The sequence below is a fragment of the Orcinus orca genome, chromosome 6, assembly GCF_937001465.1.
Source record: "Orcinus orca chromosome 6, mOrcOrc1.1, whole genome shotgun sequence".
Taxonomy (NCBI): domain Eukaryota; kingdom Metazoa; phylum Chordata; class Mammalia; order Artiodactyla; family Delphinidae; genus Orcinus; species Orcinus orca.
Genome location: NC_064564.1, coordinates 18,627,024 through 18,654,553, shown reverse-complemented (window position 1 = coordinate 18,654,553; position 27,530 = coordinate 18,627,024). Strand labels below are relative to the sequence as shown.

At 36.0% G+C, this 27,530-nt stretch overlaps 1 protein-coding gene across 1 annotated transcript in view; it reads left to right on the top strand.

The window, feature by feature from the left end:
• The first annotated feature begins 4,585 nt into the window (after positions 1-4,585).
• Positions 4,586-27,530, top strand: part of ADAM7 (ADAM metallopeptidase domain 7) — a 39,942-nt gene continuing 16,997 nt past the window's right edge. The window contains 7 exon segments of the mRNA XM_004286965.1: positions 4,586-4,770; positions 15,475-15,553; positions 16,893-16,969; positions 18,007-18,199; positions 19,486-19,539; positions 22,894-22,962; positions 25,736-25,908. Coding sequence (XP_004287013.1) covers positions 4,586-4,770; positions 15,475-15,553; positions 16,893-16,969; positions 18,007-18,199; positions 19,486-19,539; positions 22,894-22,962; positions 25,736-25,908 — 830 coding nt within the window.

Genomic DNA, 27,530 nt, shown 5'->3' with positions numbered 1-27,530 from the left:
TAATTTTAGTAAATTTCTAAAAATAGAAATCATTTTTCTCTTTGTTCAATCTCTGATGGACCATCTAAATATCTCTGACTTTCCATAGCTCTGCCTTCTTCACCAACAGGAGGGTAACTCAGGACACAGTTGGAAAACTTCTTGTGCATCTTTTGAGGACTGCATTCGTTTGCATCACTTATACTGACAAGACCATTTACACACTTTCAACAAAGAGTGGTGCCTCAGTGTCCAGGAAAAGAATGCCTAGAAACTTCATTATGAGATTAAATACTCTAAAAGACAAGTTTGGCTTTCTTTCAACAAAAAAGATAAAGCCTTATGTAACACAGTGCGCAAAACAAATTGTTCCATTTTTGTTTCTTCTTGCTTTTCTGTTTTTTACTATGTGTGTGTGTACATGTCTGTGTGTACATGTGCAGTACTCTGTAACTTAGGCTATTTGAGAGGACTTCTATTCAACTCTTTTCTCCAGATTTCCATTTCAGTTCCTCTTAAGAGCTCTGATCAGTAAAATGTAATGCAGCAACCTCAATACTATTGAATATTTATCTCCTCAATGGTTCAAAACTTTAAAAACAAACAAAGGAAAAATACACTGACAAAAACAACATCGCCTAAGACACGAGTTGGTATATATTTTCTGTAAGGGACTAGATAGCGAGTATTTTAGGCTTTGTGGGTCATGTGGTCTCTGATGTAACAACTACTTCTCTGCAGTAGCCATAGACAATACATAAACAAATGGGTGTGGCTAAGTTCCAATAAAATTTTATTTATAAAACTGGTGGCCCGCAGACCATCATATCACAACCCCTGGCTCATAAAATACAATGGATGCAATTTTGTTTCTTAATTTTGTGGAATATCACAGAGCAACCTTCCAAATAGTGGGTTACAAATCATTACATTTAATATTCCACACTAAATACAGCTGGAATATCCTGTCTCTAGCAAGGAAAACTCCCAGGAATAAAATCCCTCCATCTGAGGGATAGGATTGAAATTTACCAATGTGAGTGAAAACTAAATTAAGATAAAACTGATAAAATTCTCCTTCCTGGTCAGAAGATCTGGTACAATCAACACCATTTTCTCCTTTCTCCACTCCAATCCATCATGCCAGATGTCCTTATCATATGAGAAACAGGTCTGACAATATTTTTTCTGTGTTTAAAATTCTAACAGCTATTGTCTTCAGGATAAAGTATCATTCTGTTACTCTGGCAAACTGACTTCTTCATATTCCATCTTCAACCTACCTGGAAAGCCTTCTTTCATGGCACAATCCACCTCCCCAATCCCATTTAACATGTTCCATTGTTAACATCTCCATTGATCACCCAATCAAAGGATCTGTCAGAATTTTAGATATGAGTTGACTTCATCTACATTGTTTTTAAACAATTTCATTTAACTTCATAGCAATACTCTCCTAGAGAGTTCATACCTTTGAGCAAATCTCATCATTCCATTAATATCCAACTAATTTTTTTTTGTCCTGCTTAAAAGACTATTACAGTTTCTACAAGAATGTATTACTCAGTTGAAGCAACTGAGAAAGTTCAACAAAGGAATGGCAGAAGCGAAGATTAGAGGGGCTCAAGCCGTAACAACAAACAAAAGAGGAAAACATACACAAAAACAAAACAAAAGCATACTTCCTCACTTCATAGGAAGAGAATGAGAGTAAATAATTTTCTTGGGTGACATCTCCTTAAGAATTAGGGAAAAATAAGTATGATTCTTAAAAGAAGAAACCAATGAAAAAAATTAAAACTCTCAATCTCAACTTTCTCTTTCTATTTCTGCTTCTAACCATGGCCACTAGCAGGCAGCAGGACCATCACCAACAAAGCACCGTGGAAAGCAAAGGCTCAAAATACTCCATATTTGTATGGCACGTGGCTAGAGTTTGAAACTGGAAGGGAATTTCAAACCTTATGCAGGGGCTCGTTACTTTGAAAGATTAAAAGTATTTTTTTTTGAGAGAGCAGGATAATGGGAACCTCACACATTGTCTAAGGGACTTGGGCATACACAAAGCTCCACCATTTGCTGATTACCCTTGAATGGGTGAATTTCCTTTTTGAGACTCAGTTTTTTCATCTGTAAACTGGCTAAATTATTATTTAATTTAACTACCACATACTGTTAACACTGAATGAGCAAGTGACTGACAGAGTGAATGCTCAGGGTATAAGTTTTATTTCACCAAGCTTTTAATTTCAAGGCTGAATCAAGACTGTGCATTCTGAGTTAAGGAATATCCAGGTGCCAATACCCCTCCCTCCCTTAATGTTCTCTTTGTGAGGTGACAACTTTGGCCCCATGCGGAGCTTCTGGCACAGGTTTGAGGGCCATTCCCAGCCTCTGCTCCACGATTAATGAAGTGCTGCTGGTACAGTAACATCGAGATCAAGCTATGCCGGAAGGTATTACTGTGGCTGAAAGCAGTCTACAGAGTTTGAATGGGCAGACTGTAGAGATGGTATCACATTCTTTCCCATTTTCAGAAGAAAGGCACGATCGATACCCAAGTTATTCGAAATATTACTATGACCCTGACTCCTACTACTTGATGGTCCATGAATAGCCCTTAGTCACAGTGATTAGGGGGCTTTTAAGCAGGCTTAGGTTAGCTACAGAGACCCAAAGAAGCTCCCATTTTCAGGAAAATGAGAATTATTGTGAAATTTTTGTTCAGTCCCAGTGAATCCATAATATTTATCATCTGTTCTATAAAATGAGTGTAGCAATAATGTTATGATAAATTATAATCAAGTTCTTACATTACTGAGTACCAACAACATGCAAGGTCTGGTACTGTTAGACTCTGCAGGTGACATGTGAATGCTCGCCGTGGTCTCTGTCTTCAAAGGGCTTGCACATATTTCAGAAGATAAAGTGAAAATTATACTAATAATTTCTATGACTGCGAATATTCGAGAGCAGTGATAGGCAGAGGGTAACTTCAGATATATCACTTTATTAAGAAATAAACAAACAAACTTACTCAATACTGTGGATTCCACTATATCTAGTCTACCATAACAAGCAGAGGAGAAAGACTCACTCAAAGGTACTCACATACCAACATGCAGACTGTAGAGCAGAGCTAGGCAGGGTATCAGGAGTCAGGGGAAGGAAGGAGCAGCGCATGCTATGCTGGGAATAGGGGTAATAGAAGTATCATGAAGAATGTGGTACTAGATGTGTTGGGTTCAGGGAAGGTAGACCGGGGATGATGGCCCCTCACCCCAGACAGTGATTTATTATATTTGTCAAATTGGAGGCAAAGGGTGGCATAGAATGAAGCATATGATGAAGCCACAAAAGACTGACAAGTATACTCTGAGTTCTGTTTAATCAACCTTGAATAAAGATGTTTCAGCTGAAATTGTAGGCAGATGAAAGGAGGGCCAACTGTGTAGGAGAACTCCCACAGGCATGCTGATAAAAGGAGCAGGGGCACCAAGAACTGAACGGGCCAACCAACCAAACGGTCACTTGGCTAAAAGTAAAGTCCTTACACCGTTTTGTTGATAATCTTAAAATATTGTGCAAACAGTGGCTAGATAGGATAACTTATGTCTCCTTACATTTGACCATCCATGCTACTAAGAAATCCTCTTCAGAAAGGCAGAAGAGGCCAGAATCTCAGTCATTCATTGGTAATACTCAGTTTCTTGAAAAGAAAATATAAGCTATATGGACAATATCCTGAAATAAATGGTTAATTTACACAAAAAGTTTATTGAGAGTCTGTTAAATGCAAGGAACAAGCCTAAGCATTGGGGGTATAGTACCAAACAGAAAAAAATCTCTACATTACATTTTAGAACAGGCAGAGGATGAAAAATAAATACATGAATAAAAGTCTTCACTGACCAGGTACTAAGAAGCCTTCATTCACCAAGTGGGAAGGGGGTACGGAGTGCTTAGATATTTGTTCAAAGACAGGTGCAATCTAAAATAGAGTGAACAGAGAACGTCTTGGTGAAAAGGTACTGAGGCAAGAGCCGAAAGAGGTGAGGGAGGGAGCCATAGGGATGTTGCCTTGAAGCGACAGTGGGCTAGCGTGTCCATCCTGGGTACAGGGAGAAGGACAGAGTAGCTGAAGAGAGCTGAAAAGAGCCAGTGATGAGGTCCAAGAGTCACAGGGCTCCAGACCATGTAGGGACTTGTAAATCTCCACAAGGAATTTAGCTGCCACTCACCATTAGACGGCAAGCCACTGGAGGATACCAAACAAAGGAATTGACATGGCATTGCTTCCATTTTAAGATGATCACTAACTACTTTTGGAAAAGAGACTACGAGGGAGAGGCAAGGATAGAAATGGTGAAACCACTGGTCAGGAGGTTACTGTAGTAACAGACTGTGGATTTGCTCAGAGTGGTAGCAGTGGAGGAGATGAGAAAAGATGAGACGCAGAGTATATTCTGAAAGAAGAGCTTCTGAAGCTTCCTGAGAGATGGTGTATGGAATGTGAGAGAAAGAGAGGTGCCCAGGCCAACATCAAGGTCTTTGGCTTGAGTAGCTATTTTGATTGACAGCACTGTCATTTCCTGAGATGAGCGGGATGTGCGGAGGTGCAGTTTTGGGGATGAAAATCAGGAGTTTTGTTTCTGTGTATACTGGATTTGTTATGCTCACTAGACATCAAAATGGAGATGCCAAACGGACAACTGGAGTCAAGGAAATAATTCTGGGACCTATGAATTTGGCAATCAACAGCAGCGCAACAGTTTTTAAGACATGTGATTTGTTGAGATCTCCAAGGGAATAAGTATAGACAGAAAAGAGAATAAGTTCAAAGAGTGAGACCTGAGACCCTCCAATGTTTAAAGGTCTGGGATATGTGGAGAAATGAGTGAATCAAAGTTAAAAAAAAAAGCATCTAACGAGAGAGAAAAAGCAGGCCTTCCTTTCCAGTAAGGATAGTGTATCCAAAAAAAAAAGAGAGGGTCAAATGACAAATCGAATATGACCAAGAAATGAAGTTGGGACTGAAAATTAACCACAAATTTAAAATATGGAGATCATTGGTGACCTTGATGAGTAATTTCAGTACAGTAGTGGGTACAAAAGAGATTGTCTCTTGTACCTAACTGGAGTGGCTTAAAGAGAGAATGAAGAACTGAGAACAGTGATTATAGATAACTCCTTGAGAAGTTTTTGCTATAAAAGGAAAATGGCAAGGTTGCTGGAAGGGCATGAGAGATCAAGAGAGTTACTATAAATTGTTTAAAAATGAAAATTACAGCTTGTTGAGGAGTGAAGTGAAGGTGTGACATAGTTCTGTAGGAATTGGACTTATGGATAGGATCATGAATGCTATCATTTATGCAACTGGAGAAAATCTAATTGCATTTCATTTCATACCCTGTCACCACTTGGCTTTAAATCTATGTTGTTTAAACATTTTGACCTTACCGAAAGTTAGTGTATTCCCTAAAGCTCTTATGAAACAGTTAAATTGAAGGTGAGAAATAATGTCAACCCTTCAACAAAATTGAGAGTCGTATATGTATTATGCACTATTCATTAATTATCTTATTAATCTACACAGTGATCTTGTGTAGGAAGCACTATTATCTTTAATTGGCCACGAGGAAACCAAAACTCTAGGAATATTAAGTAATTTGTTCAATGTCACTAGTTAAGTAATGTAACTATCAGAATTAAGAGGTGAAATTTCTATGCACTCTTTTTAGTCTGGGTCTGCCATTCCCCAGGAATAACCTTGTCCTTTTGGGTAGCAGAGTGAGTCAATTTTTTTATGGCTCTTGTTGCATTTATAACATGACATTTACTATGCATATTAATTTGTGGAAAGTAGGGTAATGATAAAAAAAAAACTCCGAACTTGTCATTATTCTATCAAGTCAAAATTTCTACTTACAGTGAAGAGGTCTTGGAAAAGGAGAAAAAAATTCAGTAAAAGCATGGAAACACAGCATCCTGATGTTAAAAAAAAATCTTAAAGATCAAATAATCTGATATTCGCAATTTATAAATAAGGCACTGGGGCCCAGAAAATAAGTGATTTGGCAGAGGTAGCAGAATTAGTCACAGGTGAACACAGAGTTCCTGATTTTGAATCTAGTGTTCTTTTCAATGCACTTAAAACACAATTAATGGGCTGAAACTAGCTTCTACAAAAAGAATTGCAAGTTCCCCTTAATTAATGTGGTTTTGGAGTACTTTATAATGATATTTCTTTTAAAGTCAGACAGAAAACGCTAACCTTTATTCCAGTATTTCTGTGTGAAGTTTTTGCCATTTCTATTGTAATTTGAATAAGATTTTTTTTTTTATTCACTTCATTCTCTTCATTCACTTGAATTTACTGCCCCTTTTCTTCATGTTTCTCTTGGCAAAGGACATACAAGAATAAGCATTTTGAGTCTGCAGAGTGCGCCACCGTTTCTGACTTAGAATATATTCTTTATCATCTGTCATGCTTCCTGGGCCTCCACTATTGTGAATTCACTCTGTTAAGTCCTTAAGAAGGGGGGCTTCCCTGGTGGCGCAGTGGTTGAGAGTCCGCCTGCCGATGCGGAGGACACGGGTTCGTGCCCCGGTCCGGGAAGATCCCACATGCCGCGGAGCGGCTGGGCCCGTGAGCCATGGCTGCTAAGCCTGCGCGTCCGGAGCCTGTGCTCCACAACGGGAGAGGCCACAACAGTGAGAGGCCCACGTACCGCAAAAAAAAAAAAAAAGGAAAAAAAAAGAAGGGGTGAGGGATTGCTCTCTAAGTTGCTGGCTAGGAGAGGGGGAGGTGGACTGAGGGAAAGAAAGAGAGAAGGACGCTCAGGACGGCAAGCCTGAAGGGGTACCTGGATTGTGAGGGAGGTCAAAGGGAGAAAGTGGACATGCGCTTCACAAAGCTGGGAAGCCCCCAAGACACATACTGCTTCACTACTTGTTAAAGGGTGATCCTAGTAATGATAAGGATTGGACACAAGAATGTACAACCTCCAAACCCCTCCCTGAAACCAAGATGGCATTCGATTGGAGAACCTCCTATGAGAGGTTGCTTCACTAATTTGCAGCTAAGATATGAGCGGACAGAACGTTCTCATATTTGTCTAATTTTTAAAATCTGCTTTTGTCTGATAAGCAGACTTCCCAGAGCCACTTTGATAGAAATCTGCTTCAGGGATCACTGTTTGTTTCTAAAGCTTTATATACTTTAGTGATGATGTTAATTTAAACACAGAAAGCTGTGACCTGAGAGTGAGAATAAATTATAAACCAGTTATATTATAATATTGCACTATTCCACACTAGTCACTTGATAGAGCTTTATGAGAAAAAACAAAGTTTCTTTTCCCCTCAAAAAAAGCACTAGTGTATAATAAGAACACAGAGCCATGCAGAAATTTTATCTTAATGTCTGCTTTTCACTTATTGATTACGGGTCATGAGTAAGTTCCAAAAATTTTTCTTCTTTGAAAGTTGTTGGCTGTTTCACCTGGATTAGCCATGGATAATGTCACAATCTCTCATCTTATAGACATGCTAGAAAGTTAGCTCAGCCATAACTAAAGGCATCAGACAAATGCCTTTAAACCTTATCCTTTAACATGACACCATAAATAATTGGGATTTCACAATTGGTATTTTAAACATTGTTTATTCTAGTTTCCACAATTGAGACTGTAATAAAGGCAAGCTCAATATAGTTCCAACCTATCCCCCAATTTAAAATGCTCTCTTTAACTGTCACTGTGAATGAAGCTGCTAAGTTCCATTTGATATGTGGATGAGTATTTGTTTGGTGATGGGTCAGATATGCTGAGTACGCCCATCAGTCTTCAACTATCTCTTGTAATGACCTGAAAGATTATCAGAAACTCTACTGGTAGAGATGCTCATTTGGATTAAAGTTGTTTCAATTACGTTCAAAATTTTTAGAAACACACGTGGATGTAGCCAGATAATAATCATGTTGCAAATTAGGTTTATTTCATTCAACAAATTTATATTGAATACAGTGTGTATATGCAAGGCACTGCTAGATTTGTGGTACCAGAGTAAGAAAAAGCCGTTAGTTTGGCTGAGAACCACCTTGTTAGTGACTGTATATAACATTCCAAGAATCGAGCCCTGGACATCTGAGGTATTTAGATACTGGGGAGGGAAGGATGATGCAACAAATGAGACTAAGAAGAAGCAGTGAATAAGCATGGAGGAGATCCACAAATGAGCTAAACTCTTCAAAAGGTGAAAGTCATCAACAGTGTCAAAGGTTGTAAAAGGTCAAGTTAGTGAAGATTGAGAATTGACCACTGGATCTGGCAAAGGTGCAGATCAGCGGTAACATTGACAAGAAGTGTTTCATTGAGTAAAGGATGAAAAGTATGTTTGGAGTAATTTCAAGAGCAAATGGGGAGAGAGGAACTGTACATTCATCTTTCAAGAAGCTGTGCTATTAAAAGAAGTCAGGAAAGGAGTAGTAGCTGGGTGGGAGGTAGGGTGATGTAAAAGAAGAAATGCTTTTTGAAAAGATATAAAAATGGCAGCATATTTGTATACATACTAATTGAGAGTATTCAGTTTCAAGAAAGAACTTGCCAGAATGATGATATTGGGGCTAGGGGACAAGAAGAAACGGAATCCAATATATTAATGGTGGGTAGACCTTAGAGGAATGGGCAGTACATTTATAGAAACAAGAGAGAACTAGTCTCTTGTCTTAAGAGACTATTGTCTTAAGACTTAATCCAGACTAATATGAAAATTTCCAATATGAATCTACAAGATGAGCCTGGACAGGGCACGAAATATACAAAATGAGTTGGGAGCATCTTGTAGTTCTAGAAAGTAAGGAAGCTCTCAAACAAACGAAAAAACAAACCCAAACCCACATTGATGGGAATATGTCAAGAGAACACAGGGGGCCAGCTGAAAGATCTCTCAGTAGCCAAAAGGACAATTTGAGCAACAAAGGCAATAACATGGTTTTGGACCATAACACAAAGTATCAGTTAATATCCATGAGCCCATATTGATATAAATAAAAGACTGAACAAGTAAATTAATGAGGGAGAATAGACAAATCTCCCATAAGGAAGAATCAAAAAAGAATCAAAAAATTGATGTAGAAACGTGCCCCCCGCCCCCGCCAGGAGGAGCCCTATCCTTTGAGCATGGGCTGTGCATAGTGATTTCCTTTCAAAGAGTAGATAGAATAATATGGAAGGAGGAAAAAGTATAACTTTAAAGTGGAAAAAGCTGACAAATGCTACCTCAGCAAAGCAGTCCATGGTAACATCAGTAATAAGTCATGTTGACAGCATGTACTCTTTATATGATGTGATGAAAAGTGGCACTTGATTTTGTTTTCTATCAAGTCACCATAACTCCAGTCTAAACATGAGAAAAACATCAGAAAAACCGAAATTGAGGGAAAGCCTACAAAAAACCTGACCAGTATGCTTCAAAACTGTCAAGGTCATCAAAAATAACGGAAGTCTGAAAAGCTATCACAATCTAGAGGAGCCTAAGGAGAAATGACAACTAAATATAATGTGTCCTGGATGGAATCCTAAAACAGTAAAAGGACATTAGACAAAAACTATGGAAATCTGGATAAATGTAGCCTTTAATTGATAATATCAATCTTGGTTCATTAGTTGTGACAAATATACCAGAGTAATATAAGGTGTTAACAACAGGAAAACCTGAGTTGTGGGGTCCATGGGAATTTTCTGTATTGTCTATCCAATGTTTCTCTAAATCTAAAATGCTTCTAAAATTAAAATGAATTCAAAATTAAACAAAAATAAATATAATTCTAAAATAAAAAAAGTGAAAATTTTGTTTATTGACAGCAGAATGACAAGATGAAAAGCAATATTATCACATTTAACAATATTAACAACAGTTTCATTATATTAGCTAATATAAAATCCATATTCAAGCACTGAAATTTCAAAAGTCCCATTATAACATCTTGTTACACACACACACACACACACACACACACACACACACCCCTATACATATAGTTATGTCGTAAGATGGGATTCAACCCTTCTTATTTGATTGAGCACCTAGTTTCTTGTCTGGCCATCTATGAATTCTGCATCTTTACAATAAAGTTCTAATTTTATATTAAACTTGTAATCAAAAAAGTCCTAACTAATGCGTTCCTCACATTCAACAAACACAAACCTCCCCTCTTCCTCCCTCAAAGCTGCCCCTCCTTCAAAAGATCCACCTTTCAGTGGTGAAAAAGTTTAAACAAACCAGAAACCTGGGGCAATCCTTGACTCTTTTCTTTTGCCTCCTCTATCAAGCAATCACTAAGCCTTGAAGATTCTAGTATGTAAATAGTCTTTGGAATCATCTACTCGTCACTATTCCTGCAGCCACTCCCCTGCTCAAATCACCTGTACACCATCAATAACCTGTAAATTCTTTTTCTGCCTACAGTCGTGATTTCTGCTGATCCATTATCCATAGTAAGCAAGCCATCTAAAATACCAGACCAACTTCTGCATTCTTCTGCCTAAACCTTTTGCTTCTCTTTGCTCTTAGGCTAAAGTCCAAATCCTCTTAAGTGACTTAGTGGGCTGTACATGATTTGACTCTTTCCTAACTTTTCGTTTCTCATTTCTATTCAACTTACACTTGATTTTCTGGCAATATTAAACCTCTCTCTGTCCTTCAAATGTGTCAAGCTTCTTCCTACCTCAGGGCCTTTGCATGTGCTGTTCCTTGCCCCTGACCCCTCTTTTCAATATCTCTCACACAGTCACTGAATTTCTCGTATTATGATGCTTATAATACCCAATTACATTTGCTTGATCTTTTCTTTGCCAAGCTGTGGCTTCCTTGAGGGCAGTGACCTGTATCTTGTGCACCACTGTTGAATAAATGAATAAACATATACCCATAATCCCATCAAGACATACAAATACAAATATGCTCATTAACATTTCACTATATTTATTTTATATCATATTTCTTTGTCTATCCATTCCTCTATCATCCATCCATCCTCCATCTTATTTTTATGCATACCAAATTATATTGCAGACATTAGTATACTTCCCCCTAAGTACTTCAGCAAGCATATCATTAGAGTTTAATATATGTGTTGACAGTTTTTCTTTTGATGTAAAATTTTCATGCAATGAAATGCACAACCTCAAGTGTACATGCATTGAATTTTGATGAATGCACATACCTGTGTTACCCAAATTTCTATACAAGTGAATTATAAAAGAACTGTCACTCAGAAAATTTCCTCCTCCTCCTTCCTAGTCAACTTCTCTCAAAACCTATTCACAGAGATTTTACTCATCATAGATTATTCTGTCCATTCTGGAAGTTTTTATAAATAGATTTACACTGCATGTACCCTTTGTGTAAGGCTTCTTTATTTTAGCATTCCATAGACAGAGATTCATTCATGTAGTTCATGTATCAGAAGTGTGGTTCTTTTCCTTTCTGAGTACTACTCCATGATGTGTATGTATATGTATATATATATATATGTGTGTGTGTGGGTGGGTGTATATACATATATATATATATGTATACACACACACACACACACACACACACACACACACACACACACATATATATACACATTAGCATTTTTTATCCATTCTATTGATGGAGACCTTGGCTGTTTCCAGCACTTGGCTATCATGAGTAAAGCTTGAATGAGCATTCTTGTATAGTCCTTTTATAAATATATGTTTTCATTTCTCCTTGGTGAACGCCAAGGAGTGAAGTTTCTGGATCACAGGGTATGTATATGTTTAGTTTTATAAAAAATTGTCAGATCATTTTCCAAAATACTGCGAACAATGTATGAGAATTCTAGTTGCTCCAAATCCTCTTTGTCATTTTGTGTTCTCGTCCCTTTTTAATTTTAGTTATACTGGTGGGTTTGTGGTGATATTTCATTTTGGATAAGTTTTCAGTTCCCTGTTGAAAACTTTTTTATGTGATTATTGTCCATTTGTATATCTTTTGTAAAGTGTCTGTTTAAATATTTACCCATTTTTAATTGGGTTAATTGTCCTTTACTGAGTTGAAGATCTTCATACAATTTGGAGATTAGCCCTTTGTCAGATATATTTCTTGTTAACTGTTTTCTCCATCCTGTTACTTTTTATATTCATTTTCTTAATATTCTTTTAAAAAGTAAAATTTATAATTTTGAAGAAATTTCAATTTACTAAATTTTCTAACGTTTTCAGGGTTTTAGTTTTGGTCTATTATCATCTTGAATTTGTGTTTGTGTTTGTGTTTGTGTGTGTGCGCCTGTGTGTGTGTGTGTAATTTGAAGGTGGGTCAAGGTTCTTGGTTTTGCATATACATAGCCAGCCTCTTTTGTTGAATTGCCTTTCTTTGGATTGGATAGCTTTTGCACCTTTGACCAAAAGCAAATGACTATTTCTGAGCTCTCTATTTTATCCTGTTCACCTCCTTTTCAATCCCCAAGCTATGACCACATTGTCTTGATTACTGCAGCTTTAAAGTAAGTCTAAAAGCCAGTGTGGGTAACTTATATAATTTTGCTCTTCTTTTGCAGAATTAAAAAAAATTCTAGATCCTTAGCATTTCTCTATAAAATTTAGAACTCACTTGTTAATTTTTATTTTTTAAAGAGCCTGCTAAAAGTTTGGTTGTGATTTTACTGAATTTATACATGAATTTAAAAGAATTGATATCAACAATATTGAGTCTTCGTGTTGCATCTCTATATTAATTTAGATCTTTAATTTCTATCAACAATGTTTTGTAGTTTACAGTGTACAGCTCTCAGATGTCTTTGCTTAGATGTATTTCTACATATTTAATGCTTTCAGTGCTCTTGTAAGCAGAATTGTTTTTTATTATTTCATTTTTCTATTGTGAGGTCTTAATCTACGGATTTATCTATTGTTTCATAGATTACTTAGAGATGTTCATCAGCAAGTATTGGCAGTTGTATATCTTTCTTTCTAGTCATTATTCCTTTTATTTCTATGCTTTATTGTAATGGCTAGGAACTCCAGTACAATCTGAGTAGAAATAGAAGAGTTGGCAATATTACAGTATCCCTGATCTTAAGGGAAAAGTGATAAATATTGAATGATTAATATTATATTGCCAATAGACTTGTCATTTGTGTACTTTATGAGATTAAGATAGCTTCCTGAGAAGTTTACTGAAAGCATTTCATCTGTATCCATTGTAATGTCCATATGGTAATTTACACGGATTGATATTTGAATGTTAAACCATATTTGCATCCCTGTGATAAAACTCTCTTTGCTATATACAGTTCACGAAGATTTTCTTAAGGATTTTGACACCATGTTAATGATAGATATTATTCTGCATTTTTAGTTTTGTGTGTGTGATGTCTTTGTCACATATTTAATATTAAGAGGTGAATTGGGAAGTGTTCTTAAAAATGAATTGGGAAGTGTTCTCTCTTCCTATATTTTCTGAAGAATGTTATTTTTAGATTGTTGAATAGAATTCACGAATGAAACTACCTTGAGGGACATTTTGTGTGTATGTGTGTGGAGGAGGTTTTATGATTACAAATTCAATTTTATTGAGAGGGTTATTCAGATTTTCTATTTCATTTTATGTCAGTTTTAAATTGTAATTTACAAGGAAAATGTATATTTCATGTATGTTGTCCAATTTTTGGTATAAAGTATTTCATAATATTCTCTGATTATTCTTTTAATATCTGTGGTACCTTAAATGATAATCTTTTTATAATTTCTAATATTGGTAATCTGAGTTCTCCCTCTTTTTTTTCTTGACAAATCTAAAGAGGTTTATCAATTTGTTGATCTTTTTAAATAACCACCCTTTGAATTTGTTTATTATTGCTACTGTCTGTTTATTTCACTGAATCCATCTATTATCTTTATTATTTAATTTATTCCACTTATTTAGTGTTTACTTTTTTATGCAAACATTTGATCTTTTTGTCATAGTATTTAAAATATTTAAAACCATGACATTTCCTTCAAGCATTAATTTAGATGCAATTCAAACACCTTGACGTCTTTTATTTTTATTATCATTCCTTTCAAAATATTGTCTAATTTCTTTTAAGATTTCTTCTTTGATTCATGGATTATTTAAGAGTGGGTTATTTAATTTCCAATATTTGGTAGTTTTTACATACCTTTTCTCAAGCTTTGTATGATATCATTTTTAAAAACATGTATTGCAATTTGTTTTATGGCCAAACCTATGTTCTAATTTGTTAAACATACCTTGAAAAGAATATGTATTTTGCAGTTACTGGGTGAAGTGCTCTATAAACAACAATTAGGACAAAGTGGTTGATAGGATTATTTAGATCTTCTATTTTTACTTATATTACTTGTTTATCTGTTCTGTCAACTGCTGAGGGAGGAATGTCAAAACATTCAATTATGATTTGGAATTGTTTATCTTTTCAATTTTTAAAATATTTTCTTCATGTTTTGGAAGCTTAGCTATTAGGTTATACACATGTACTATTATTTTTTCTTTATGGTGAATTTACTCTTTTATCATTATGCCATTATGGAATGCCCATCTTTTTGGGAACTGTACTCTACCTGATATCAATACAGCTTAGCTCCACATTCACATATTTACTGTTTCCATAATGTACTATTTTTCATGCCAACCTACCTGTGCCTTAACATTTAAAATGTGTCTCTTGTAAGATGGCAAGTAGTTGGGTTCTGCCTTTTTAGTGGATTCTGACAATCTGATTTCTAATTGGAAAGTTTAATCCATTAACATTTAACGTCATGAATGATATGGTTGTATTTAATATTGAATTTCTGTTTGCCTCTGATTTTGTTCCTCTGGTTTTCTCTTCCTGCCCTTCTTTGGATCTTTGAATTATTTGATTTCTTTTTTACTCTTATCTACTGGCTTTTTGTTTATCGATTGTTTTTATAGCAATATCTCTCTGCTTTAGTTTAAAGCTTTTGTTTTAGAGGTTACAATATTTACAGTTAATATTGTATAATTTCACGTAAAATGTAAAAACTTTGCAATCATGTTAAATCCATATCTATGTACATATGATACATATATCTTAATACATATTAACCCAACAGCTGTATATTTAGATAAAACATATATAGTATATACATTTATACATATGATATATATACATCACAATTTTTTGCATTAATTTTGGCGCTTAAGGCAAGAAGATTTTTACTTAGATAATATTTTCTCTAGGTTCTTCTCAAAATGATGCCTTGTTAAAACTGCCAGAATCTTTTACCATCTTTATCAAACCATGAAATCTAGGTAGAAAGGCTTTTCATGTGACTGGGATTGATTTTGCTTATTTGCTTTTAGCATAAGAGGATCTTGCTGAGAAGTGAAAGCAGCCTAGAGCCTTCACTCTCACATAATAGGTTTTATCTGCTAACTTTTTAGAATAAGTGAATCTCACTACCTCTCTGCCCTCTTTTCCAGGCAGTTCCTAGCCTCAGATTACAGTGAGACATACTACTCCACAAAAGGAGAGCAGATCACCAAGCATCCTCAGATCATGGTATCTTATGGGACCTTCCTATGTCTCTTCTCTGAAACTATTGTTTCCTCGTATGATTTTTAAATCCCATCCTAGCTTTACAAGCAGCTTCAGAAAGTGTTACATCAGAAATTACTCCTGCATTGACTACCATCACTGAATGATTCTAGAACAGAAACTATGACATTCTGACCTCTAAAGGAGATTGATCACTGCCTAACAAGCAAATCAATGACTGCTAATGTATTTTCCTTTACCACACTGACTTCTATGTACCCAAAATGGGGTTAAGTCTGGAGGAAGGGTAAAGCAGGACACCAGAGAAGTATAAGGTACCATGATGGAATAGTAATTAAGCTAAAGGATAAAACTTCAAGACATGAAACAAGTTTAAAACCTCCATCTAACTGACCCTTACGGGAGTCAAATCCTCTTGCCCTGTCCTTCTGATGCACCAACACTGAGTCCTCTCCTTGTTCATTAATCATGAATATTATTCCAATGGATATGAGTTCTATTTTTATATTTATTCCCCTTTACAGAACATGCCCACTGCAGCCTTCTAGCCAAGGATGACTTTATTCTCTTCTATTAAATGTATACTTTTAAACCATATTGCCTCTGTTTAAGGCAGCTATCAACTATGAAATCTCAGTCATAATGCAATCTTTGTAAAATAGAACAGTAAGAAAACTGGGTAACATTCTTTTATACAGTGAGTGGTTGTTCGTCTGTGAGAGTCTGAGGTCCAGGACCATGGAAAGTGTCACACATAGGCAGGAGCTGAACATAAGGAACTGATGGAAAGAGAAATTATTTGGCGGAATCACCGTGGATGGAACACCCAGTAGGGAGTAATAAAGATACCAACTTGATCGAAGCAGAGAGGCAGGAGACAAAGCCACGAGGGGACCTGGTTGGAGAGTGAGACCTAATTTCTGCGATCATCAAAAATTTTGACTTTATTTCATAGGCAACTGGGGGAAATTTATAATAATAGCACAGGAGGGGTAGTCTGATAGGATTTTAAGATGGATTAAAAAAGTAATATTTCAAAGGAAAAGGGTCACATTTCTGAGGTTAGCATCAACTAACAGACTCTTAAATTTGTGAGAGAAGAATTCATACACCGCTTCACACAAAGTAATCATGCAATTAAAATAAAAGGCTTCTAAAGTAGCTTCGAAATTTTCAATGAAAGAATGCAGTGAATGAATGCATGAATGAATGCAGAAATGAACATAAGTGTAGTTTGTGAAAATGAAATAATGATGTATTGTGAACATAAAATATGTAGATATTAATATTTATATAATATCAAAACATGTACTTACATCAGTAGCCTCTTCATCTATTTTAGGATCACTGTTTTTACCAAGGATCCATCATACATGAATTTGATTCTGCTGCCAGTATCAGCACATGTAACGGTCTGAGGTATGCACCGTATCTTTCTACCTTTATGAGTTTTCCTATGAATTTTCAAAGACATTCACTTCTCTTTTCTTTTTAAGACCTTTAAATAGAAAACTTAATGGAAAAAAGCTACTGTATATTTTCAGCATGAGGATCCACTCCAGCCCATTGTTTATGTTCATTTTTGACAAAAAGATGTAAAACACAGCCCTAAGCAAGACAAGTTTTTCAGTATATGATCAAGGGATTCAGAGTTGGAAGGTGACTGGAACTCATCCAGCCTGTCCTCTCATGTTACAGATCAGGATACTGACATCAGAGACTTGCTCCTGAGCATTCATTTTGCTGGTGGTTGAACTCTGTCCAAAAACCAGGCCTCCTAATTTGTAGGCCTGTGAATTCCCACTGCATCACACCACAACGCTTCACAGCTTTTTACTAAATTAGGCAGTGTTTCCAGACTCTGGAAAGTAAAAAATGTCAGAAGTAAAGCCTATATTGTTGTCTCTAGATCTTGGGCTCAAGGACAAAGGAAGAAGATGTGGGGAGGCAAAGAGTAAAGAGCAAGAAACCTGTGTCTTCATTTTTGAGGATTTTACTTGAGTAGGTCCCAGAATTTTAAAGAATGAGAAACCCTTTAATGACACAATTACCACATAATAGTGTCTGTACCTTCATATATTTACTCTGTAATTAATGAATGATGGACATGAAAATTCACAAAATTTTTGCAAGAACTCACACTTGCCAGAGGTCCTCAACCCCGGGTGGGAATTGTTACTCTACCTATGCTTCAAAGGAGAGGTTGGGCTGTTAAACTTCTGAAAATCCAGATGAGCTGACTCTTAGAAAAGTTATTGAGTCAAAGGTTACATGCCATCTCACCTCTTTGTCTCTCAGAATACCTGGCTACATGCTTACATGAGGCCTTGACTCTGCAGTTTCCCTTTCTTGAAAAGGCAAACTCCATAAAGTGGAACAGAGAAATACTGTGTAAGTAATGTAGCAGTAAAATGAAAGAGATCTTAAAGAGACAATTGTATTCCCAATTTCCACAGGGGGTTCTTCAGGGTGAGTGACCGAAGGTACCTTGTTGAACCAGTGAAATATTCAGATGAAGGAGAACATGTGGTGTTCAAATATAAACCCCAGATGCAGCAACCTGCCAATTATTCTTGTACAGAGCTCAATTTTACCAGGACAGCTGTTCCAAATGACAATGCTAAATCCATGGAAGACTCCAAAATGGAAGTGAGTGCCTTATTTTTAAATTATCTTTATCCCAAGTCAAATGCCTCTTACTTTCTTACTGATCTCAAGAGAGAGATTATGAGCCCAATTAATGAAGTGTATAGGCTGCCTGAATCTGAATCTTCATTGTTCGAAATCTGAAATGTCAAACTTTTGTTTTTGTTATCTATACAGAAAGTGTTCATTCCCTACAGCAAATCCCAGTTTGTCTCATCAGTTTCTAAGAAGGGGCATATCTACAATCCTACATATAGATTTATAGTATTAGGGCTATAAGTGGTTGGAAAGAATGAAATTTACATCTTGAAATCTCTCTTAGATATTGTCTTTTCTTTCCTTGTCTTTCCTGCCACTTTTTTGGGAGGAGTTGTTGATGATAAGCCAGGTTATCCCCCTTTCATCACACCAAATATTCTAATTGTTAAGGTGGAATTTCTAGTAGAATGACGGCACAATGATAGTCCTCTATATTTTAGGCTTTTCTATACTTGTTCATATCAACTTAAATCCCCTCTACATGTTAGCCTTTAAGATGTGTGAGTGTTTATTTTCTTCACATATCCATGGTGTAGACTGTGTCTGAAACTTACTAGATGCCTAATAGATGGGGTTTTTTGATTGAATAAATCAATAAATAAATGATTACTTAGTTCAGAAAAGAATGACAGTCAAATATTTGAACAATATGCCTCTGGTTTATATTCAAGAGCATATGCATGTACCTCAATGCATGACACTGAAAGCTGAAAACTTAGAATTTCTTGGTATTGTGGTTTGTAAAATAAAAGATCTATAATTAACAACTTTCATATGTTTCCTTGGAATTGACACTCCCATAAAGGGAGATTGGGAGATAGAAGAGGAGTAGAAGGAATACAGTCACTCCTGTTGGCCAGTGATATGTCTTGCTCTCAACTGTAAATGGTCCCTTTACATGAGCTTACTTAGTAAGCATTTACTTTGTAAATTTAAAAAAACCCTAAATGTTAAAAACTGGATTCATGATTCTTTGTTTATAATCCTTATTTTACCTGAAAGACTAAACAAAAATAAAAAGGATAATAAAATATGGAATGTTGTTTCAGGTTTACTAGAATCTGATGCATAGAACCACACATTTTAATAATATAGTGGGTTTTATTTATCTACATTTCTAGAATTATTAGATATACTCCTGCATGTCAACTTCCAATAATACTAACATTTCTCACCTTGAAAATTTTAGCTTAAAATGTTAAGATAAGAGACATTAACCGTACTTCATTCAATTTTCCATAAATTTCCAGAGTATGGAAAAAGAAAAGTATATTGAACTGTTCATTGTTGCTGATGATAACATGGTAAGTTTTCAGAGAAACATTTGCTCCCCATTCATTCTTATAAAACTATAGTTGTGATTTTTAACAAAGAGAAAGTAGTATTTCAATCAGAATTCCATTCCAGGTTCAATGTTCTGTTTTTAGCTTCCCCAAACAGACATGTATAAGAGATGATAATGTCCTTTGGCAGTACAGCAGACTAAGCCAAAATAGAACCTCCCTCCACATTATGCACATATGGAAATGATGAACAAATTCAAAAAATTGAAAATATGTTCACCATCTATAGTTGAGCTAAAAAAACACAGAAAATCTCCAAGTGCTAAAAATGAGGCAGAGAATCTCCATCGAAACAGTAACTAAAATTCAAAGGCATGGTGACACAACACACAGTATATAGAATATATTGCATAAGGCCCAGAGCCACAAAGGGCTGTCCCATCTCTGAAAGGGAACTGGAAACGCTCTCTAGTGAAACTGCAAAGAGAAAGGAAACGTTTTGTTTGTCTGCCTGTAGCAATGGGCAGGGAAAATGTTATGCATGGGAAAACAAAATCCTAAGCCTGTGTCCTGCACTGATGTGGAGCATGACATACTTTTCTTTAGATACAGAAATGCCACGCCAAGCTTTCAACAAAAAAACTGATCAGAAATTCGGTAAACTGCTAGACTCCAAGTCAAAAATGCCCTATAATCATAATCCAAGGTAAAACTAATCACACGAGGAAGAGTCAACCAACATAATGAAAAGAAGAATGAGCTCTCCAAGAACTGCAAATCATCCAACGATATTTCAGATTATACATCTTACAGCAGAGTATAAAAAGATATACAACAACAACAACAAAAAACATGGTTACAGGGTAAGAAGGGTTGTTTTTTACATCTCTATTAGAAAATTTTAGGCTAAGCAGGGAAAAAATTCAACAAAAATAGAAAAGATTTGAACCACATAAATATAGGTTTGATCTAATCAATTGATGGATGTATACTGCAACCAGAAAAAAGACAATATGTATTCATTTCAAGTTCAAACAAAACATTTTCAAGAATTAAACTGACATTTTGCCACAAAGGAAGTAAAACAGATAGGAAAGATATATATGGAGAAGATCACCGCTTTTTTTTAACCACAACCAAATTGGAAGGTATAACAAAAAAATTGTTAAACTAGACTACAAAACGAAAATTTATTTGGAAACTAAAAGAAAAATACATTGCCAAATATTAATTGACTAAACAAGTCAAATCTGAAAGTATGAAATATTTATAATAGCAAAAAGAAAACATGAGTTGAGATAAATTTTTCTAGATGCAGGTGGCATAACAGTAATTAGAAGGACATTTGTAGACAAACATTTATATTAAAAAAGAAAGAAATTTAATGAATTAAGAGTCTAACTGGAAAAGTTAGAACATAAACACAGAATAAAACCAAAAAAGAGAAGGAAAAATAATTTTAAGAATGAGTAAAATTGATAAAAAGCACAAGACAAAAAGAAACAAAGTCAAATGCTAGTCCCTTGGAAAGATAAATGAAGTAGAGGAACTTCTGACAATACTTATTAAGACAAAAATAGAAGTACAAATAAAACTAGGAATGAAAGAAAAACATAACTATAAATATAGGAAAGGTTATATATATATCATTAAAAAATATATGTACAACCTTGTGCCAATAAATTTATGAGTAGAAGAATGTAGTACAATGTTAAGAAGCTGACTTGAGAAGAAATAGGAAACTCCAAAAAGAATGTAACATAGTTTTAAAGTTAAACAAGTAGTCCACAATCTACTGACAAATAACTAGGCTCAGATGAGTTTAAAGACAAATTTTACCAAAATTTATTGTAACAGAAAACCCCATCTTTTATACACTGTTTTCAAGAATAGGAAACATTCTTCACACATTTCATAGTTATTATAACGTTCATATTAGTTATCTACTGCTGTGTAACAAACTACCCAAAACTTAGTGTGGGTCATTTATACAGTTGCAGTAATCTGGTGGTTCCACAGGGCTGGCTGGATGGTGTAACCTGGCCTTAGCCACTTGTCTGGTACATAGTGTTGGGTTTGGCCCATGTGTCCCCAGTAGGCAAGCCCGTTCTTCTGGTATTATAGCTGGGTATCAAAACATCATGAGAGACCAGGCTCCAATGTACAAGAGCTTTTCAAGCTTCTGCTTATAGGACACTTATAGACGTCTTATTAACTACAGTCATACGGCCAAGTCTAGAATCAATGGTTGAGGGAACCACACATCGGTGCAGATACCCGGAAGAGTGATTCCTTAAGGGTCATTACCATAACAACCTATGATGATACTGATAACAAATCCAGACAAGAAAGTAAAATTATAAGCCAATCTCACTTACAAATACGACTGCAAATACCCTAAAAATATTTGCAAACCCAATCCAGCACATATCAAAAGAAAAAGCGTGCATAACAATGAAGGTTTACTCTAGTAATGCAATGGATTTGATGATTAAGAGGACATTCATGGGCCTATCAGGAATAGTTTCAGTAGAACAGTGCCATTTAAATCAATGAGTAGTAAGTTGAGGAGTGGGTCGGAAATGAAAATTAAAGGGATTCTAATGTAATATCTTTGGGGGTATTCAGATATTTAAGATAACAGGCTAGCAATGGAATGTTAACTATAGGATAATTGCAGCATTCAGAAAAGGCATTTTTTAAATTATTATTATAAAAGAAGCTTGACCACTTGCATGTATCTCTACGGGATACCTTATGTTATTATTAAGTGTATTTTATTAGGTCTAAACTGATAATGTTGAGAACAAGTACAAATAGGGAATCCATTTGTAAGAAGAGAACAACATAGAAAATTAGCTGGAGCAGGAAACTGCTTTGTCTTCTTAGCCTTTTCCTGGAGAGAAAGGAGGGGAAACCACAATTTCTTGCCCCTCTCCATCCTATCCCTGGCTCCAGGTCCTTGATTACATGCTCCTTAGTTTGTAGCCACCATGGATACAGGAGTGCAGACAAAGTTGTTTTTTGCAATATAATGGCTGCTGTGGAGCTTTAGTAAGTTTTGTTATGAATATGGACTCTAAAGCACACTTATCAGTTGGTTTAATAAATCAACGTAATGTAATATATTTAATGTGAAGAGGGAACAGAGTCATAAAGAAAACCTTAAAGTAGTGCCAAGGTGAAGCATGACTTTTGAAACTGCTATATCTAGTTACTTTATATAAAACATGTTATTTCTGCATAAGTTGCCCAGATATTTTAGCCCTCTGGAAGGAAAGCCAATGAATTTTTTTCTTCGAAATATCTCATGATGTTGAATTTTTATTCAACTCGTATGATTAATGAGTATTGATTTGATGTCTATATTTCCAGTATCGCAAGAATAATCACCCTAACAAACTGAGGAATCGAGTTTGGGGAATGGTCAATTTTGTCAACATGGTAAGATTTGATACAGTCTGAATCAAGACAAAAACACAAATGGAAAGAAACTTTTAGGATAGATCTCTGCTGGATTTTTGTAGTAATACTGATATTAAGACAGCCCAAAACATAACAGTTCACCAAGTAGTCTAGCAAAATTCCATTGAAAAAAAAATCACAGCAACAAATGCATCATAGCTCTAAGTTTTTGGTTTTCTAAGTAAATGACACTTAATATTTACATAAGTTTCAAATATTGGTCACTGTCACAAAATTTATAAAGCAATGTACAGATTTGAATACCCATCATGAGTAGATCAAATCCACTATTTTAAATCACTCTTCCATGACCTCTGCATAGCAAAAAGTCTTTCAAGCTATAATTTATTGCCCATGTTTAGACAGAGAAATCGGGGGAAATATTTCTGTAAAATTCACTAAAATGATTAATTCGTCTAACATGAAATGAACTAGTATCCTGTCAAAGAAGCAAGACTGTGAATTATACACATCTTTTTAAAGCTGACTCCTTCCGACCAGCTCCATTACCAGGATAAAGAGGCCCCAAAGAAAGACACTGTAAGAAATCGCTCCTTTAGATCAGTGGTTTTTGCATTCACCAGCTGAAGGACATTTGATCTTTTTCTAGTTTTTCACTAGGATGTCTGGGGCCTGAATCAGACCTGAGTGCACTGAATTCCCAGGGTAGATGAGGCCACCAGTTTTGCTCCGCAGATGGGGGAAGCCACGGGCTGAACTCTGTTCAAGTTCCGCAGTTGAATGGGCTATGTAGCGTCTCACAGTGAGGGTCCCTGGTCAGACAGGCTGAAGTCTATATTCAGCAATGAGCGGGGCTGCAAATTAAATTCCCTGCTTGGGCACAGCAGGAGAAGCAGCCCTGAAACTGGTAAAGCTCTTTGTTTGCTGCCTTAACTCAAGCTGACCCCAAGTTTCCCAGCTGAATAGGAGTACTGGCTTTGCTTGCAGACTACTGGCTCTGTCTGCCCTTCTCTCAGCTTGAGCACCGCTGGGATGCATATCTTTCAGGTGTTCTCACCAGCCCTTCGGGTCAGATGGGGCTGGAAAACGGTCTCCACAGTGCTCGGGGCTGTCTCAGCCCCCTAGCATGGGCAGGAGGCGGAGGAATTGCTTCAGGGTACTCTCAATTTCCCAAACAGGACTGGAGGGGCTGAGAGCTACCATTAGCCTTGGATATAAATGAATCCCTTTCCTGGGCATAGTGGGGAGCTCCCACACCCAGTACTGGCTTTGCTCTGGGGGTGATCTCAAGTGCTGCTTCTCCTGTTTCTTATATCTTGCAATTGTCTTTATTACTCCTCTAACACTGACCCAAATATAAGACTCTAACTCTCTCCTTGGGGTCCCATCTCCAAGATTGTTGCACATTGCTGAACTTTTACTAAAGATTTTCAGTTCAGACTGGGGGCTCATACCACAAACAATTTAAAGTAGCACAGTCTAAAAGTCCTTGACTCTTCCCGTCATATCTCTTCTTACTGGCCCTTTATCCTCCACACTCATTATTTCACTGCATCCTTTCTCACTTTACTTTCATGTCTTCACCTCTTTTGTCTCAGAAATTCCAAAGTTCTTTCTCAACAACCTTCCAAATATGTATATCCAAACCCATCCAAGCATTCTGTAGATAAAATATGGCTTTATTTTATAGGATATTTTTTCACTAGAAGAGAATACATCCATAGAATAACAAATATTGTTCCCATTTGCACTTGAATCCAGTTTTATGGACCTAAAGCCCACCCACGAATGTAGAGAATTCAAAGGTTAAAAAAATTATCTTACTTGGTGGGACCTAATTCATAAGGTTTATTCCACAATACGATCAGAGCCAAAAGGAATGGACATCTAGTTAGGTTTGAGATCATGATTTAACTAAAGGTCGGTTTGGTGCTTTGTGACAGCCTGGAGGGGTGGGATAGGGAGGGTGGGAGGGAGGGAGACGCAAGAGGGAAGAGATATGGGAACATATGTATATGTATAACTGATTCACTTTGTTATAAAGCAGAAACTAACACACCATTGTAAAGCAATTATACCCCAATAAAGATGTTAAAAAAAAAAAAAGTTTATGAGAACCATAGTTCTCACGGTTATGAAATGACTTAAACTCTTAAACTCTTTTGTCGTGGCATCAAAGTACCTATCAACTAGGTGTTTACAAAAGCAGATGGGAGTAGGGGTGAGAATCCTTGGGCTACAACTATTTCTGTCTGTTTTGAGGCTTTGAGCAATCCCCAATAAGATTTCTTACACAACAAAGTAGTTCCAAAAATCAAACATGGGAACAAACATGAAAGCTGAGCTATGGGTTTTTGAAAACAATATCAACTTTCTAATCTGCTACAGAACAAACTCATGACCTAAGTAGAGAGATGAATAAAGAACATTCATTCCATTATGTGCCACTGTTCATAAATTCATATTTTCAGGTCAGGTATAATCTCAGAGCTTTAGTAAATTATTTATTTTAGACATATCCTGAGCCCAGTGTATGTAAGGATTATAATAGTTCAAGGAGAATCAGGTGTTTTTGGTCAAGTTTCTTTGTTGGTCACGGCAATTCACCCAGTATTCTGGACGATTCAACTCTACATTCTGCTTCAATACAACTGTTTGTAAAATGAGGTCTAAACTTTTGCTTATGTACTTCACACATTAAAATTACTTTTTTTAATGTAAAGGAATATAGCCATGATAAAGGATCCTTCTGCAACTTGACATTGTGAAAAATTATTTCTCCTTTGAACAGATTTATAAAACCTTGGACATTCAAGTGACATTAGTTGGCCTTGAAATATGGACAAATGGAGACAAAATAGGTATAGATTCTAAAATAGAAACTACCTTATTACGTTTTTCGGCTTGGCAAGAAATAATCCTTTAAAAGAGGAAGAATTTTGATCATGTTATGTTACTGGGTATGTCGCTGCTCTATTTTCCTGCACATCTTAGGTGGATTATTAAAAAAGGAAACAAAACAAATAAACCAAAATACTTTTTAAAGCAGCTGATTTTTGGATAAAAGCCACAGGGACAAAAACGTTATGTGTAGCTATACAGAAAATTTCCAGGAGAGCTTGTAAATAACCTTTCTTCCTAATAATGATTAATATCAGAAATGAAAACCCTGAAATATTCATGTTGCTGGGCAGAGTTGAAAATGTCATTAGGTAAGCAAAGCACCCTTAGAATCCATTTACTTTACTTATCAGCATCCAATTTGAACTCTCTTCAGCCTTCCATGCCATGCCATTTCAACACTGCACTGAAACCCACCTTTCTGAGAAAGTACTTCATTTTCTGGACATTTTCCCTCAACAGAGTGTGCGCATCCAGACCAGCTCTTCAAGAGCATCTATACTTAAGATAACAGATTATTAATCTGATAAATTAAACCTGCCACAGCTTTAATGTTCCTAAGTAAAGGGTTGGATTTTTCTGTAATACTAGGTCATTAATTCCTTAAAAGGGGGGCTATTTTTACCACTTTGTCATTCAAAATACCTAGTACACTATTCAGCCTATAGGAAGATGATAAATTATGGTGGAACTGATCTGACATCAACTTTGTGTTTCACATAGTCCTGTCATCATAAGGAATGTTAAATTAGGGAAGAACAAATTTGAAGCAGTGGAGTCTTTTAGCATCTCTTTTGATGTCCTTAAAGCTACTATATAAGACTGGTATCCACTTTAACTATTTCATCTACCTATATTACCAGTATTTCTCCTAAAGTCTACAAACATAGCCTGCAAATATGCTTTCTATCGTTATCTAAATGTTAACTTTCAGTCTGAACTCAGAACTGTGAAGCTTCCAATGCCCATAGTCAGAGGTCAGGTTCAGCCCTTTGGCAGACTGATGAGTGAACCAGACCTCCAAATATCATTTCTGATTTTCATATCCAGGATGGTCCACAACACATATCTCCAGGGGAGTAGTGGTTGGGTTCAGATATTCACGTACTACTGTGCCCCAAAATTATGGATATACAGTAAAATATTATCATGACCTTCACAGCAGGCAAGATTAGCTCTATTTGCCTATTCCTTGGATGTATGTCTTAAAATACTTAATAAATTAGCCTAGGAAAATTAACTTGGTATAAGTAGACAATCTTTTACTTCCATGTGTGTCTCTTACTCTGAGCAGTAGCTTCACCACCAATAGTATGTCTACAAATAGAGATATGGGGGAGTGCTACTAAATGACTTTAAAATGTAGGGACAGAAACATATCAGTAGTGAAGAAAGAAATACAGCATATCTCCTTGATCAGAAAAGTTAAACACTGAAAGGGGTCATCTAGCCTGACTAGCTTTCTTGTATTTGAACCGTCTCTATTATACTCTACGTACGGCCCTTCAGCCTATGATAGTTCTTTTTAAAGTGGTCCAACTCTAAATATTCTTCTTGAAAGCATATGAAATTTGGCTCCCTTTAATATACACATGTACATCTGTCTTTTTAGATAACCCAGGAATAGACCTGTTTTCACATGACAAGTGTTTTAAATGTTTGATTATACTTATCAAATCCTCTAT